This window comes from Callithrix jacchus, chromosome 16 (genome assembly GCF_049354715.1).
Source record: "Callithrix jacchus isolate 240 chromosome 16, calJac240_pri, whole genome shotgun sequence".
NCBI lineage: Eukaryota > Metazoa > Chordata > Mammalia > Primates > Cebidae > Callithrix > Callithrix jacchus.
The window spans coordinates 97,426,563-97,441,522 of record NC_133517.1 but is presented as its reverse complement, the minus strand read 5'-3'; the positions used below and the strand labels follow the sequence as shown (position 1 = coordinate 97,441,522).

The 14,960-nt window shown below is 37.2% G+C and overlaps 1 protein-coding gene across 26 annotated transcripts in view; it reads left to right on the top strand.

Annotated features, from left to right (window-relative positions):
* The window catches only part of VPS13B (vacuolar protein sorting 13 homolog B), an 822,207-nt gene that overhangs the window by 412,542 nt on the left and 394,705 nt on the right, over positions 1–14,960 (top strand). For all 26 annotated transcript variants that reach the window (XR_013528186.1, XR_013528187.1, XR_013528188.1 and 23 more), the window contains one exon: positions 3,865–4,068. Coding sequence is in view for 15 of the 26 variants with exons in the window: in XM_017965662.4 (XP_017821151.4) it covers positions 3,865–4,068 (204 nt within the window). In the remaining 11 variants the exon portion in view is untranslated. The remainder of the gene's footprint in view (positions 1–3,864; positions 4,069–14,960) is intronic.

The following is a 14,960-nucleotide window of genomic DNA, read 5'->3' as shown; positions in this document are numbered from 1 at the left end:
TTTAGACCCATTAAGTTTGCATACCAACATATACTGTTAGAAGGTTGTAGCCTTTTTATTGTAGCCAGTGTGTATCTTGATTACCTTTTGTGGAAATAATTCGTACTTAAATACCTTTCTTTGGCTTATCCATTAGGATGATATCCCAATTGTGATCCTTGTACACTGTTACATTTATTTCATTGCTGCCTAGATACAGAACCCTATGTAGTTAATGTATTTTAGAAATAGAGAAAGCTATGTATGTAAGGTAGGCTTAGAGCAAATTTATTGCTGTATCAGACATTACTGTGTATGTTAGTCCTGCAACTTTCATTGCTATTCTGTGTTCTTAGACGATGTGTATATTTATCTTGGTTGAATATTTGGTGATTTCATGACTGGAAAAGATATCTGTCATCCCTTCCCTTAATCTTAACTATGTGACCAAAGTTACCCTAGTCTCCTTCATGTCTTTAAACACCAATATCTTAACATTTTTGGGTTTATAAGTGTGTGGAACTAGAGATAGAACAGATTTATGCCAGTTTTCTATATATTTATTGTTTTTGTTGCTGTTATGTTGATCAGTTTTTACCAAGGCAATCAAATTTGGCATTAATGCATAAGAACACAGGCTTTGAGTTCAAACAAAACTCAATTTGTATTCTTGAACCACTCACCCATTTTAATTCCTCTGAGCTCTTGATTTTTTTTTTTTTTTTAGACTGAATTTCCTTTTTGTTGCCCAGGCTGGAGTGCAATGGCTTGATCTTGGCTCACTGCAACCTCTGTCTCCTGGGTTCAAGTAATTCTCCTGCCTCAGCCTCCCAAGTAGCTGGGATTATAGGTACACACCACCATGCCTTGCTAATTTTTTTTTTTTTTTTTAGTAGAGATGGGATTTCATCATGTTGGCCAGGCTCTTCTCCAACTCCTGTCCTCAGGTGATCCACCCACCTTGGCCTCCCAAAGTGCTAGGATTACGGGCCTGAGTCACCACTCCCAGCCTGAGTTCATGATTTTTGTTTTATCCTTTAAACAAAATTAAACTGGACAAGTGTAATGTTTTATATGGAAAATTGTTTTTATGTTAAAAATGTTTTGAAACTGAGTTTTAATGGTTAGTAACAACGTACATACCAAATGAAACAGTTTTTGTAAGTTTGTATTAACTTAGGGCTCTCTTCATTGTTCAACACAGATCACTAAATTGGTTGGTGAAATTCCATTTCTCCTTGATTTCCGTTGACATTGTATATCCATGGTTTTTCTTCTCCCTCTCTACCTTTTGTGATTCTGTTCTGACACTATCTCCTGATACCCTGTAAAATGGGCCCTTCCTCTCTAGCCACCTACCTATTCTTCATGAGCCCTCTAGCTTGTCTTAATCATCCCCTGCACTTGGCTTTTGTTCATTCCATACTTCTGAGTAGAATGACACTTTGTACTCACCTAAATCCTGTCTCTCCTTTAGAAATATATCTTCCTGAGGCTTTTCTTAGCCTCTCCAGTGAAATTGAGTCTCTTTTCTGAACAGCTATAAATGAAAAAATGTATGTGAAAAGATTTTTTTAAAATAATGTTACATTTTTATACTCAGTCAGCATTCAATACACAAGACGTTGATATTCATTCACCTTTATACAGAACTCACATAAAGCCACCTTACATGGTGTTTACTTTTTTAGAGATTTTTGAAAAATGCTTTTTGAGGTATACTTAAAATACAATAAACTGAATGTTTAAATTATCTAATTTGTTAAGATTCGGCATACGTACATGAAACTACACCCACAATCTAACATCTTCAAAAGTTTATGTTCTTATGCAGTCCTCCTTCCCATTTCTCTCCAGCACAGGTACAATTGACTCTGTCATTATAGACTAATTTTTGTTTTCTAGGATTCTCTGTAAATTGATTCATACCATGTTTTTCTTAGCCTAGCTTCTTTCATTCTCCGTAATTATTTTGAGATTATATTGTTGCTTGCATCAATAGTTTATTTCTTTTTATGGCTAAATACCATCCTGTCATATGAATGTACTTTAATTTGTTCAGTACCTGTCAAGGTACATTTGGGATTTTTTTCCAATTTTTGCCTGTTACAAATAATGCTGCCATGAACATTTGTGTACACATCTCTGTATGAACATAGGCTTCATTTTTCTTGGGAAACTATTTAGAAGTGGAATGGCTGGATCGTATATGGTAGGTACATCCCTTTTTCAAAAACAGTCAAATCATGTTCTAAGTTTGACATTCCTATCAGCAAAAAATGAGAGTGTTAGTTGCTCTGCATCCTTGCTAATACTTGATACAGTTAGGCTTTTTCATTTTAGACACTCTAAAGATGGGAGGTGGTAATTCATTGTGGCTTTACTTGGCATAGTATTTTAGTACAACTTGAGATAAAAGTTGAACATGTATCCTAGATTGTTTTGCCTTATTTCTTTAACCCTCTGAATTTGAAAAGTCTGAATTTTGTTAACAACTTTCTTCTTTGAAAATAAAAATATGTTTAAAGTGTATGTCATGGTTTGCATGGCACTTTAAACACACAATGTACTCATTGCCGTTCAGCCACAGTATTTTAATGGTAATACTTAAAGGAATCAGAAGTAGTGACAATAAAAGCAGCATGATTTGTTTTAAATAAATAAGCTTTATGTCCTTAGAAATATTTAGAACCTGTTTTGGCTTTTTGTTGTTGTTGTCTGTGCTTGCTTTATTTATCAATTCTAATTATTTAAGAAAAAGCAAAATAATCTTCTCAAAAATTGGTTTGCAACAAAGTTGTTTATAGAGAGAAACATTCATAATTATGAAGGACAAAAGGATTGAACAAATATTTTTCTAAGAACTTTTAAATAATATTTTTAGCTATTAGATTACTTTTAAACAAAAATAGCTATAACCTGAGATTTGAAACTTTGGTACACAAAAACCAGGAGAAAATTGGACACCCAAGTGCTGTTTTATATCAAATGAGGATGGATTGACAACAGTGTTTTTATGCATCTGTTCTGCCCACATAAGAAGCCAGCTTCATCATCTGGATGTGTCCTGGGGCTGAAACTTTTTATAAATATGAGAATTTTACTTTTTTTTAATGGCAAGCAAAATATGGTATCCAGCTGTGGATTTGCTTATATATTGTGTTTGCATTTTTTTTCCTGGGCTTGTTTTATACAGTATATGGCACTACATTGTCATACAAATTTCATGATTAATGCTTATTTATGAAACCTTGTGTAAATATCTTAGGACTCAGTCAAACAATGTGCAAGTTAAACAGTTTTTTCTCTGAATATTGGAATGACCTCTCCTTTGGGAATAGTAGGTTGGATATGTTCTTTATCTGTAGAAAAATCTCATATGTAACATTTGCCTCTTACTATTTGATATTATATCATTCTTTTTCAATTTGTTTTGTTGGACAAGAATCCAGTTTCAGATTTATTCCTGGGAAACACAGAGAAAATTTAGATATGGAAATTATTTAGAAATAAGGATCGTAGTTATTTTATATTACACTAAATAATTACATTTACTAGGATGTCTTTGTTTTTTGATTCTGTCCTGTGCTTGAGAGCATTTGTATGTGTTCTATTATTCATATATTGAAATAAATCTACTGTTTGCTAATAAGCTGTGCTTATATTACAGTGGTTTTAATCCATAAAAATGCTAGGTTGATTATTAAATATCACAGTGTAAGAGGCAAATTTCAAGTGTAAGTTAATAATGATCAGTGATGCATTGGTAGAGTTTTGTTTTGTAAATCTTACTTTCTGGACTAATTTTCTCTTAATAGTATTTTAGTGGATTGAAACTGGAAGTTGAAAGACTTATTTTCTATTCTCTTTTTCTTATGCTCTCAGGTCCAGCTCTTCTGTGAACTAACTGATACCATGAATAAGGTCTGGAGTAAGATTCATAGGAGAGGCAATCTTAACCTATCTTCAAGCTCTCCAGAGACCATGGCAGGGCCAGTTCCTACTTCTCCAGTTAGAAGCAGTATAGGCACAGCTCCTCCAGATACCAGCACATACAGTCCATCTGCTGACATTGGTACTACTACTGAGGTAAGTGTTTTTGAAAATCCTCTTACAAAATGACGGTTAATATATAACATGATCTCCAGATCATAGTTTTAAATGAAGATAACTTCACCACTGTGAAAACTGATAGATTCTGAAGGTTTAAGAGGAGCTGTGGCAGCAGTGTGTATTCCTTTTAGGTCCGAGAATTTTTTTTAATCACTTTCAATAGGTTATAGTACCCCATAGTAGGAATAGTAGGTTGGATATGTTCTTTTTCTGTAGAAAAGTCTTGAACGTTTATCCTAGGACAATGCAGGCTCTGTGAAATGGTAAAAACTGAGACACAGTAAAGGTTTGTTTCCTCAGAAGTATGGAAATGTAGAAGCTGAATGAAAAAGAGGGTCATGCTCCCCTTTTTTCTACCTCTGTTCCTCTACACCTTTTTGAACAGGTGACTATTATTATCTAGTCACCTGGTTTAGATTAGTGGTTTTCAACCCTATCAGACCCAGTGCCCTCTCCTTCTTCCTCCCAATCATAAAAGCTTTTCTTTTTATTTTTAACATCCTAAGATAGCATGCCACTACCTCTTTTGTATAAGAAATATTTTTATAATGCCTTCTTTACTAACGAAAATATAACCAGAAATGAAAACAAAAAATAATGTAACTTACATATACATATAATTTCAAAAATATATAATATCTTATATAAACTATAAAGCATAAATACAAGGAAAGTAATTTAAGATACGGTAATATGTACTTCAGTATATAAATGCCTTGCTTAGGCATGACTACATTAGAAGACATAATAGAGTAGTCAGATACATAAAATTGATGTGAATATGATGGCTGCAAATAAACTTGTCTTTGTTTAATACCACAAGTGGTATTGCTGTCGACGACGTGATTTTCTAAAATATACTGACAAACTGTTGGTAAAGTTTCAAACAAAACATAGTTCAGTCTTTCATTATAGTGTTGAATTTTGGAACTTTTGGTGCATATTAAAATCATGCAAAAATGAAAAAAAAAGGTTTAGATTTAACATTTTATAAATAGGATTTTCACCTATGTGTATATATGTGAGACAGTCTTCATTTTTCAGGAGTACCCTATTCTATACAGGACTTCTTGAATCCCTAATTCCTAATCCTTAAATGCCATAATGATACTCTGGATTGAGTCAACCAAAAATACCCCATTCATTTCCAAAGCATTGCTTAGAGGACAGACCTCTCCCCAACGAGAACCGCGGTTCTATAGTAGATGGAGGTAGTTTTGTTTTTGTTTCTACAAAAACACACCATTTCCTCTGGAAATAAAGCTATTGGCAAGATACAGAATGGGATAAGAATCAAGGAAAAGGGATGTTAATTTCTTTTATCTTACAAATCAGTAAAAGCAAACAAACTCAGTTATTAAAAGGGCAAATTTCAGCTGCTGTAAAGCTTTTAACACTTTGGAGTACATCTGTTTAACCCCTTGTACAAGGAAATTTTCTCTCTTGCCCATTTCACATCTTAAGAATCACAATAACCTAGGTGATAAGATTATTTTTTTTCTTTTTTCTTTTCTTTTTCCCAAATGAGGAAGAGGTAGAATGTCTAGAAATGAGCCCGTATCAAGTTAATGGAATACATCCTTTCTAGAGTAAAAGCAATGAATTCTTTCTTGAAGATTTCCAATGTATTAGCATACAAAATCTTTTCGAATTCCTGCAGTAAGAAAAGCTATTTAACTTTATTGAATGAAGCAGTTTCCAAACTTATTTAACCAAAAGCCCAGTCTTCTTAGTCTGCCTATTAACAGTGTACAAAATATATTTTGTGAAATCCTTTGGTAGAGTAATCAAAGTTTCATCAGTTACTAGACAAGGATCGTGCAAGTGAAACTGATAAATACAGCTAAATCTTAGAGACAATTAAGTAGCTGAAAGGAGAATATTCCATGAAACAGTTGTTTTCTAAGTACTGCGTTTACAGGAATGTTTAGAGGAACATGACGTCTATTTTGGAGGGCTCACTCAACTCTTTTGGAAATTTTTCTTTTTTAAGAAATATTTAAAAGAAATTTCAAGTCTAGGAAAGACAGGGCCCATATGAAATGGTTGCAGCTTTTGGTCATATATCTAGAGACTGACATTTATGCAATGTATAGTGTGAATCATGCACTGTAGGATTATTGTTCAGTGTACAAACAACACAAAAGGACATGGTGGCCCTGATGTGAAATGTAATAAAAGTAAACGTGCCCTAGATTCATAGAGGAAGGATTAATAAGTTCATTCTAAGAGATCTGTGGCTATTTTGTAGAGAAAATAACACTTGAGATGGATATTTAAAAATGAATAAGACATGAGTAACAATTTTGTTTTAGTAGATGTATAATAATACATACCGAAAGAATAGTATCCTCATCAGCCAAAGTGAGGAAGTTAAGAAGGGAAAATTTTGCTAAATTGCTTAAAAACAAGTAAATTCTGATTTTAACAATAGCTTTATATGACTGTAATTCATTTCGAATTAGAAAGTTGAGGATTTTTTTCTGATTAGGCTATAAAGACAAGCAATGAAAACTGCTCATAGTGGATGTGTTAGTTTTGCAATATCTATAGATTTAATCTGATCTGTATGACACAGATCTGAAAATGACAAAATCTTAATGCAAAACTTTCATAAATTAATATTCAGAAAAAACCACATAAAGCAGCTCATAAAATGGAGGCATGGGGGAAGGTGGAAGGGGAAGTGGCATATATTTTCAAAGTGCACCCTCTTCTCTTATTTATATATTGTGGTCAAGAAGAGAGATAGATGATTACTACTAGTCCAATATCAATTTGAAACCCACTTGGGAAGCTTGTTTGCTGAGAAGTATCTTAGAATAATTTAGCTGATTTGTTTTTTACAGGCAGGAAGATTTTTATGAAGATGGTTATGATATGGTGATCAGTAATAAGACATTGATCCAAGTTTACCTTGTAGCTTATAAGGAAGTGTTTATCTATTGAATATCTCATGTTTGATTTCTATTCTTGCTCGCAAAAAATATTTATAGGTAGATTAAGATTAACTATGTGTGCATCTGGATTTAAATTTACCTCTTTCAAAATTAGTCAGTAAATTATGACGTAAGAAAATATAGTCATTGTTTTCTCTAAGATGTATGAATGCTTCACCTGTGACTCAATCTGTGTTTATTTAGTTCATCCAAAATTCAAAAGTTGCGTCCAAGCCATTTCCCTTATTTTATAATGCTGCTAGAACTGTGCTTAATGACCTGTTATTTTTATGCCATTTATTTTGGGTTCTAACATGGGAGGTTAGGTTATTGTTCTTTGAATTCCCATGTAAAAAATGTTTTTGTAATTTTGATGAATTTACCTGTGTATTTAAATGTGTTACCCGCCAGATGGAAATAAAGCCTTGGTCTCTCGCTATTGAAGCTACTGAACGAATGGGACTGTAGAGGACCTGTATGAGGGGGAGACTATATATATCTGTATTTTTTGCGTGTTTGTTTTAATCCATTCGAAAGCCTTTATGCTTCTTTGAACGTAGCATTGCTGGAAAGCTCTAGGGGTCCTTCTCTGCTCCTGGTAATCATTGTCCTGATAATCTTTTGATTAAAAGAATATTTTCTGTTAGCCACACTATCGTGTCGACAACAGAACTATCTGCATACAGGTATAAATATACAGTGTATATGTTGTGGTTAGTTATAGTAGTACTTCCCAATCTTTTTCATATCACTTCATATGTAGGAAATTTTATTTGTATATGTGGCAAGCAGAAAAATCTCCACAGCATTGAAAGCTTCATTCACCCTGGACCCACCCAAAGTCTCTAAAAGCCAAGGTAATCCATGTCTCAGCATAGCTGTAACAAATCTCATGGTGTTTCAGTGCAGTAGTTAGCAAGCTCTAGGTTATACTTTCTCTTTTGTAAATATGTTCTTAGTATTTTTATTGCCTGATTAATAAGGTGTTAATGAATTTAAATGACATTGTTACATCGAAATTGTTTTTAATTATAGCTCCTTCCTCCCTCTTTGTAATAAAATGATATAACAAATAACAGCATAGGGCCCCTGTGGTACAGCATTTGATTAGTGTGGCAGAATCTTCTTGTGCCCAGGACTAATAAGAAAATAAAAAACTAAATTGAAATGACATAGTTAGTTAACTCTAATAGGTTTTCAAAAATCTGTTACCAAGTTACATCAAGCATATCACTGACTGATTACTTGCCTGCTCTGTTTTGAGTAAATCCTAGTGTTGTTCCTACCTTTACAAGAGCTGGGAACATAAAATGAAGACTCACTAAATTGAAAATGTTTAAATAGTACCATGTGTATATAGAAATTTGCCTATACTCCATGCCTAATGCAAAAATTTTATGAAGGAGATTTGTATTAGCTTTCCCTTTGGAGTACTCACTAAACTAAGTACTTTACAATCATTATCTCTTTTTGAGACAGGACAGAGTCTCACTCTGTTGCCCAGGCTGTAGTATAATGGTAAGATCTTGTCTCACTGCAACCTCCATCTTCTGGGTTCAAGTAATTCTCCTGCCTCAGCCTCCTGAGTGGCTGTGACTACAGATGTGCACTACCACACCCTGCAAATTTTTTTTGTATTTTGTATTTTAGTAGAGACAGAGTTTCACTATGTGGCCCAGGGTGGTCTGGAACTCCTGAGCTCAGGCAGTCTACCTGCCTCAGCCTCCCAAAGTGTTAGGATTACATGTGTGAGCCACCTTGCCAGGCTACAAGCATTATCTCATATAATTCCCAAACCAGTATTATAAGGGAGGTTATATTACACTTTCCATTTTACAGTGAAGTATTTGAGGATAAGTGATTTGCTCAAAGGCGTAAAGATAATAAGTAGCAGAGCTGAAATTAAAACCTCTGCATCCTGACTCTAGAGTTCCTAGATTTTATTATATGACTCAATGGCTTATTTCATTGGTTAATCTTCCTTTTTTTTAAAAAATTTTTTATTTTTTATTGCATTTTAGGTTTGGGGGTACATGTGAAGAACATGCAAGATAGTTGCATAGGTACACATGTGGCAGTGTGATTTGCTGCTTTCCTCCCCTTAATTATATCTGGCATTTCTCCCCATGCTATCTCTCCCCAACTCCCCACCCACCTCTGTCCCTCCCGTATTCCCCACAACAGACCCCAGTGTGTACTGCTCCCCTCCCTGTGTCCATTGTTCTCATTGTTCAACACCCTCCTCTGAGTGAGAACATGCGGTATTTCATTTTCTGTTCTTGTGTCAGTTTGCTGAGAATGATGGTCTCCAGGTTCATCCATGTCCCTACAAAGGACACGAACTCATCATTTTTGATGGCTGCATAATATTCCATGGTGTATATGTGCCACATTTTCCCTGTCCAGTCTATCATGGATGGGCATTTGGGTTGCTTCCAGGTCTTTGCTATTGTAAACTGTGCTCCTCTTTATATGTCTGGTAGAATTCAGCTGTGAACCTGTCTGGACGTGGACTTTTTTTGGTTGGTAGGCTATTAATTGCTGCCTCAACTTCAGCCCTTATTATTGATCTATTCAAGGTTTTAACTTCTTCCTGGTTTAGGCTTGGAAGGGTGTGAGTGTCCAGGAATTTATCCATTTCTTCCAGGTTTACTGGTTTATGTGCATCGAGTTGTTTATAGTAATCTCTGATTGTAGTTTGCATTTCTGTGAAATCGGTGGTGATATCCCATTTATCATTTTCTATTGCATCTATTCGATTCTTCTCCCTTTTCTTTTTTATTAATCTGGCCAGCGGTCTATTTTGTTGATCTTTTCAAAAAACCAGCTCCTGGATTTATTGATTTTTTTTAAGGGTTTTTTTGTGTCTCCATCTCCGTCAGTTCTGCTCTGGTATTAGTTATTTCTTGTCTTCTGCTAGGTTTTGGGTTTTTTTGATCTTGCTCCTCCAGCCCTTTCAATTTTGATGATAGGGTGTCAATTTTAGATCTCTCCTTTCTTCTTATGTGGGCACTTATTGCTATATATTTTCCTCTGGAGACTGCTTTAAATGTGTCCCAGAGATTCTGGTATGTTGTGTTTTCATTCTTGTTGGTTTCAAAGATCATCTTTATTTCTGCCTTCATTTCATTGTTTATCCAGTCAACATTCAAGAGCCAGTTGTTCAGTTTCCATGAAGCTGTGCGGTTTTGGGTTGGTTTCTGAATTCTGAGTTCTAACTTGATTGCACTGTGGTCTGAGAGGCTGTTTGTTATGATTTCCGTTCTTTTGCATTTGCTGAGGAGTGATTTACTTCCAATTATGTGGTCAATTTTAGAGTAGGTGTGATGTGGTGCTGAGAAGAATGTGTATTCTGTGGATTTGGGGTGGAGAGTTCTGAAAATGTCTATTAGGTTTGCTTGTTTTAAGTCTGAGTTCAAGTCCTAGATATCCTTGTAATTTTCTGTCTGGTTGATCTGTCTAACATTGGCAATGGGGTGTTAAAGTCTCCCACTATTATTTTGTGGGAGTCTAAGTCTCTTTGTAAGTCATTAAGAACTTGCCTTATGTATCTGGGTGCTCCTGTATTGGGTGCATATATATTTAGGATTGTTAGCTCTTCTTGTTGCATTGATTCTTTTACCATTATGTAATGTCCTTCTTTGTGTCTTTTGATCTTTGTTGCTTTAAAGTCTATTTTATCAGAGATGAGAATTGCAACTCCTGCCTTTTTTTGCTCTCCATTTGCTTGGTAAATCTTCCTCCATCCCTTTATTTTGAGCCTTTGTGTATCCTTGCATGTGAGATGGGTTTCCTGGATACAGCACGCTGATGGGTTTTGCCTTTTTATCCAACTTGCCAGTCTGTGTCTTTTGATTGGGGCATTTACATTTAGGGTTAATATTGTTATGTGTGAATTTGATTCTGCCATTTTGATGCTAGCTGGCTGTTTTACTGGTTAGTTGATGCAGATTCTTTATTTTGTTTATGCTGTTTACCATTTGATATGTTTTCGGAGTGGCTGGTACTGGTTGTTCCTTTCTATGTGTAGTGCCTCTTTCAGGAGCTCTTGTAAAGTGGGCCTGGTGGTGACAAAATCTCTGAATACTTGCTTGTTCACAAAGGATTTTATTTTTCCTTCAATTATGAAGCTTAGTTTGGCTGGATATGAAATTCTGGGTTGAAAGTTCTTTTCTTTAAGGATGTTGAATATTGGCCCCCACTCTCTTCTGGCTTGGAGGGTTTCTGCTGTGAGATCTGCTGTGAGTCTGATAGGCTTTTCTTTGTGGGTGACCCGACCTTTCTCTCTGGCTGCCCTTAGCATTTTCTCCTTCATTTCAACCCTGGTGAATCTGACGATTATGTGCCTTGGGGTTGCTCTTCTTGAGGAACATCTTTGTGGTGTTCTCTATTTCCTGGACTTGAATATTGGCCTGCCTTGCTAGGTTGGGGAAGTTTTCCTGGATAATATCCTGAAGAGTATTTTCCAGCTTGGATTCATTCTCTTCATCACATTCAGGTACACCTATCAAACATAGATTAGGTCTTTTCACATAATTCCATGTTTCTTGGAGACTTTGTTCATTTCTTTTTACACGTTTTTCTCTAATCTTGCCTTCTCGTTTTATTTCATTGAGTTGATCCTCGACCTCTGATATCCTTTCTTCTGCTTGGTCAGTTCGGCTGTTGAAACTTGTGCATGCTTCGTGAAGTTCTCGTGTTGTGTTTTTCAGCTCCATTAATTCACTTATATTCCTCTCTAAGTTGTCCATTCTCATTAGCATTTCGTCAAATCTTTTTTCAAGGTTCTTAGTTTCTTTGCATTGGGTTAGAACATGTTCTTTTAACTCACAGAAGTTTCTCATTACCCACCTTCTGAAGTCTGATTCTGTCCTTGCATCACACTCATTCTCTATCCAGCCTCACTTCCTTGCTGGTGAGGAGTTGTGATCCCTTGTAGGTGTAGAGGTGTTCTAGTTTCGGGTGTTTTCCTCCTTTTTGCACTGGTTTCTTCCCATCTTTGTGGATTTATCTACCTGTCATCTTTGTAGTTGCTGATTTTCAGATTGGGTCTCTAAGAGGACGTCCCGTTGATGATGAAGTTATTTCTGTTTCTTATTCTTCCTTCTAACAGTCTGGCTCCTCTGCTGTAGGACTGCTGAGGGCTACTCCAGGCCCTGCTTGCTGGGGATCAGCTACAGCAGCTGCAGAACAGTAAGGGTTGCTACCAGTTTCTTCTTCTGCTATCTTTGTCCCAGAAGGATACCCACCAAATGTCAGTCTGATCTCTCCTTTATCAGGTGACTCTTTGACTATACGAGGGTCAGAGAGCTGCTTGAGGAGACAGTCTGTTCTTTATGGGAGCTCAAGTGCTGAGCTGTGAGCTCTGTTGTTCATTCAGAGCTGCTGGGCAGGTACGTTTAGGTCTGCTGCAGCAGAACTCATAAACTGCTTTTTGTTGTCAGGTGCTCTGTCCCAGGGAGTTAGGGCTTTATTTATGAGTTTCTGTTGTGCTGCTGCCTTTTTTTTCAGGGCTTCCCTGCCCAGCAAGTAGGCAGCCTAGCCACTGTCTGCCTGCAGAGGCTTTGCTGAGCTGCTGTGGGCTTTGTCCAACTGCCGTGTGAACTTCCCTGCAGTCCTGTTTATATGGGGGCAGTTAGAACTGCCTCGGCAATGGTGGTTCACCTCTGTATTGGAGGACTCTCTCTGTAATGGCAGGTTGCCTTGGCAATGGCAGGCTGCCTCAGCCATGGTGGACTATCTCCAGAGTGGTGAGTGCCTCGGTAATGGCGGACACCCCTCCCCCACAGAGCTGGACCATCCCGGGTTCAGCTGTGCTTGCTGTGAAACTCTCAATCCAGAGAGTTTCTGATTGCTGTTCTTTTGTGGGGGTGGGACCAGCTGAGCCTGATTACCTGGCTCCCTGCCTCAGAGCCTTTTTTTTTTTTGAACAGTTGACTCTCTCCCAGGTGTTCCCAGCCACCTGCTGAAAAGGCACCGGGATCTCTGTGATTTCCCGTGCGGTGACTCTCTGCGCTGGCTTAAACAGTGGTGCTGAGATTCATGGCGCTTTCTTTGCCCAGGAATCTCCTGGCCTGGCTTCCTGTTCAGTCACCTTTTTAATCAGATGAATGGGCGACTTCCCAGGGCTCAAATCGCCAGCTAAAAGGGCACCTGGACCAGTGTATTTTGTCTGGAGAACCGCCACGCCGGGGCACTGACAAAGCAGCCGCGCTGGGCAAAGTAGCCACACTGGCCAAAACAGCTGCGCCGGCCAAAACAGCCATGCCAGCGACCCATGGGGCTCCTCCGCCTGGCAATCTCCTGGTCTGCGGGCAATAAAAATCCGTCCGGAAATGTGGCGTCCACTCACCCTCTGCACTTTCACTGGGAGCTGCAATCCTGAGCTGTTCCTAAACGGTTATCTTGATTTGCTTCAGTCTAATCTTCCTTTTAAAGTAAGTTATTGTCATCAAGTGTAATGTGTGCTTTTTTATCCTGGGGTTTCATGGAATGTTTTTTTCATTTCTTGAAAATTCTCTCTCACTGATCGGTACCACTTGATTATCTTTATTCTCTCTTTCTGTGACTTCTCATTTTTTTCTCCTTATTAAAAAAGTCTCAATAACTTTTTTTCCTTTCCCTCCTTATGCTATTAGTAGCTCTATGTGTTTTCTTTCTAGGTTGTTTACTCAAATCTCTCTCTTTTTCTAGTTTACTAATTCTTCCTTTAGCTTTTTCTAATCCACTTGTGTTATTCTGTGTTTGATACAATCAGGAGATTAGAGGGTAAGAAGAGAGAGAGGATGGTGTTTTTCTTTCTTGTTTTCCCCTGGCCTTAGTACATGTATCTCTAGCACTGATGGGGTCTCTCCAGGAGTACCAGTCCTGCCAGGGAACATCTCTTTTGTGATTCCAGTTCTTACTGGACTTAGGTAATACTACTTCCTTCTTTTGCCTATTAAGATTTAAACAAGGTTTTGGCTTCCTGTTGTTGCTAGTCTCCTTATGTCTCAACATTGCTAGTTAAATCCATTTACCCTGCCCACACCTTTGTGAGTCATTACTTTATTAAAGTCCTTTTACTTAAATAATATCTGTTGAACACTCTTTAACTGTTTGGTCCCTGCTGGATCCACTGCTTGTCTTTTTGTTATCTGACACTGTCCTGATTTGTTCATTCTTTTATTTCTTAACATTTAAAAATAATTGGCTTATAGTCCTTTTAGATTTTCTTAATTGCATTTATTGAGATGCTAAGTTTTTGTTATGTCTGCTGACTCTCCCTTTTTGTGGTTCATTTTCTCATGTGGTTTGTAATCTCTTATTGTAAACTCATCTTCAACAGTTTAATTTTTCTGTGTGATTCCTATGAGCCCTCTGTTGTAGACTTGTCCCTCTAGAGCATTTTGATATTTGCTCTTGCCAGGGCCCTAGAGATTTCAGGGAACCTTGGGCAGTTTTTAGGTTTCTTTATCAACAAGGGTTTGTCTTACCATATAAGAAGGACACTTGACATCCCACACTAGCAAGTAATAGCATTTAGTTTCTCATGAATGAGTTTTGTTTTAATTTTTCTTCTTTTTTTGAGATGGAGTTTTACTCTTGTTGCCCAGGTAGAGTGCAGTGGCACAATCTTGGCTCACTGCAACCTCCGCCTTCCAGTTTCAAGCAATTCTTCTGCCTCAGCCTCTCAAGTAGCTGGGATCACCAGGCACCTGCCACCATGGCTGGCCAAGTTTTGTATTTTTAGTAGAGACAGGGTTTCACCATGTTGGCAAGGCTGGTCTCAAATCCTGACTTCGTGATCCATCTGCCTCGGTCTCCTAAAGTACTGGATTACAGATGTGAGCCACTGTGCCCAGCGGTGAATGACTTTTTTCATGCCCCCACTTTCACCTTTCCTCTGTCTTAGGAATCTGGAAAACATCCATGGCATTACTTAGCCTG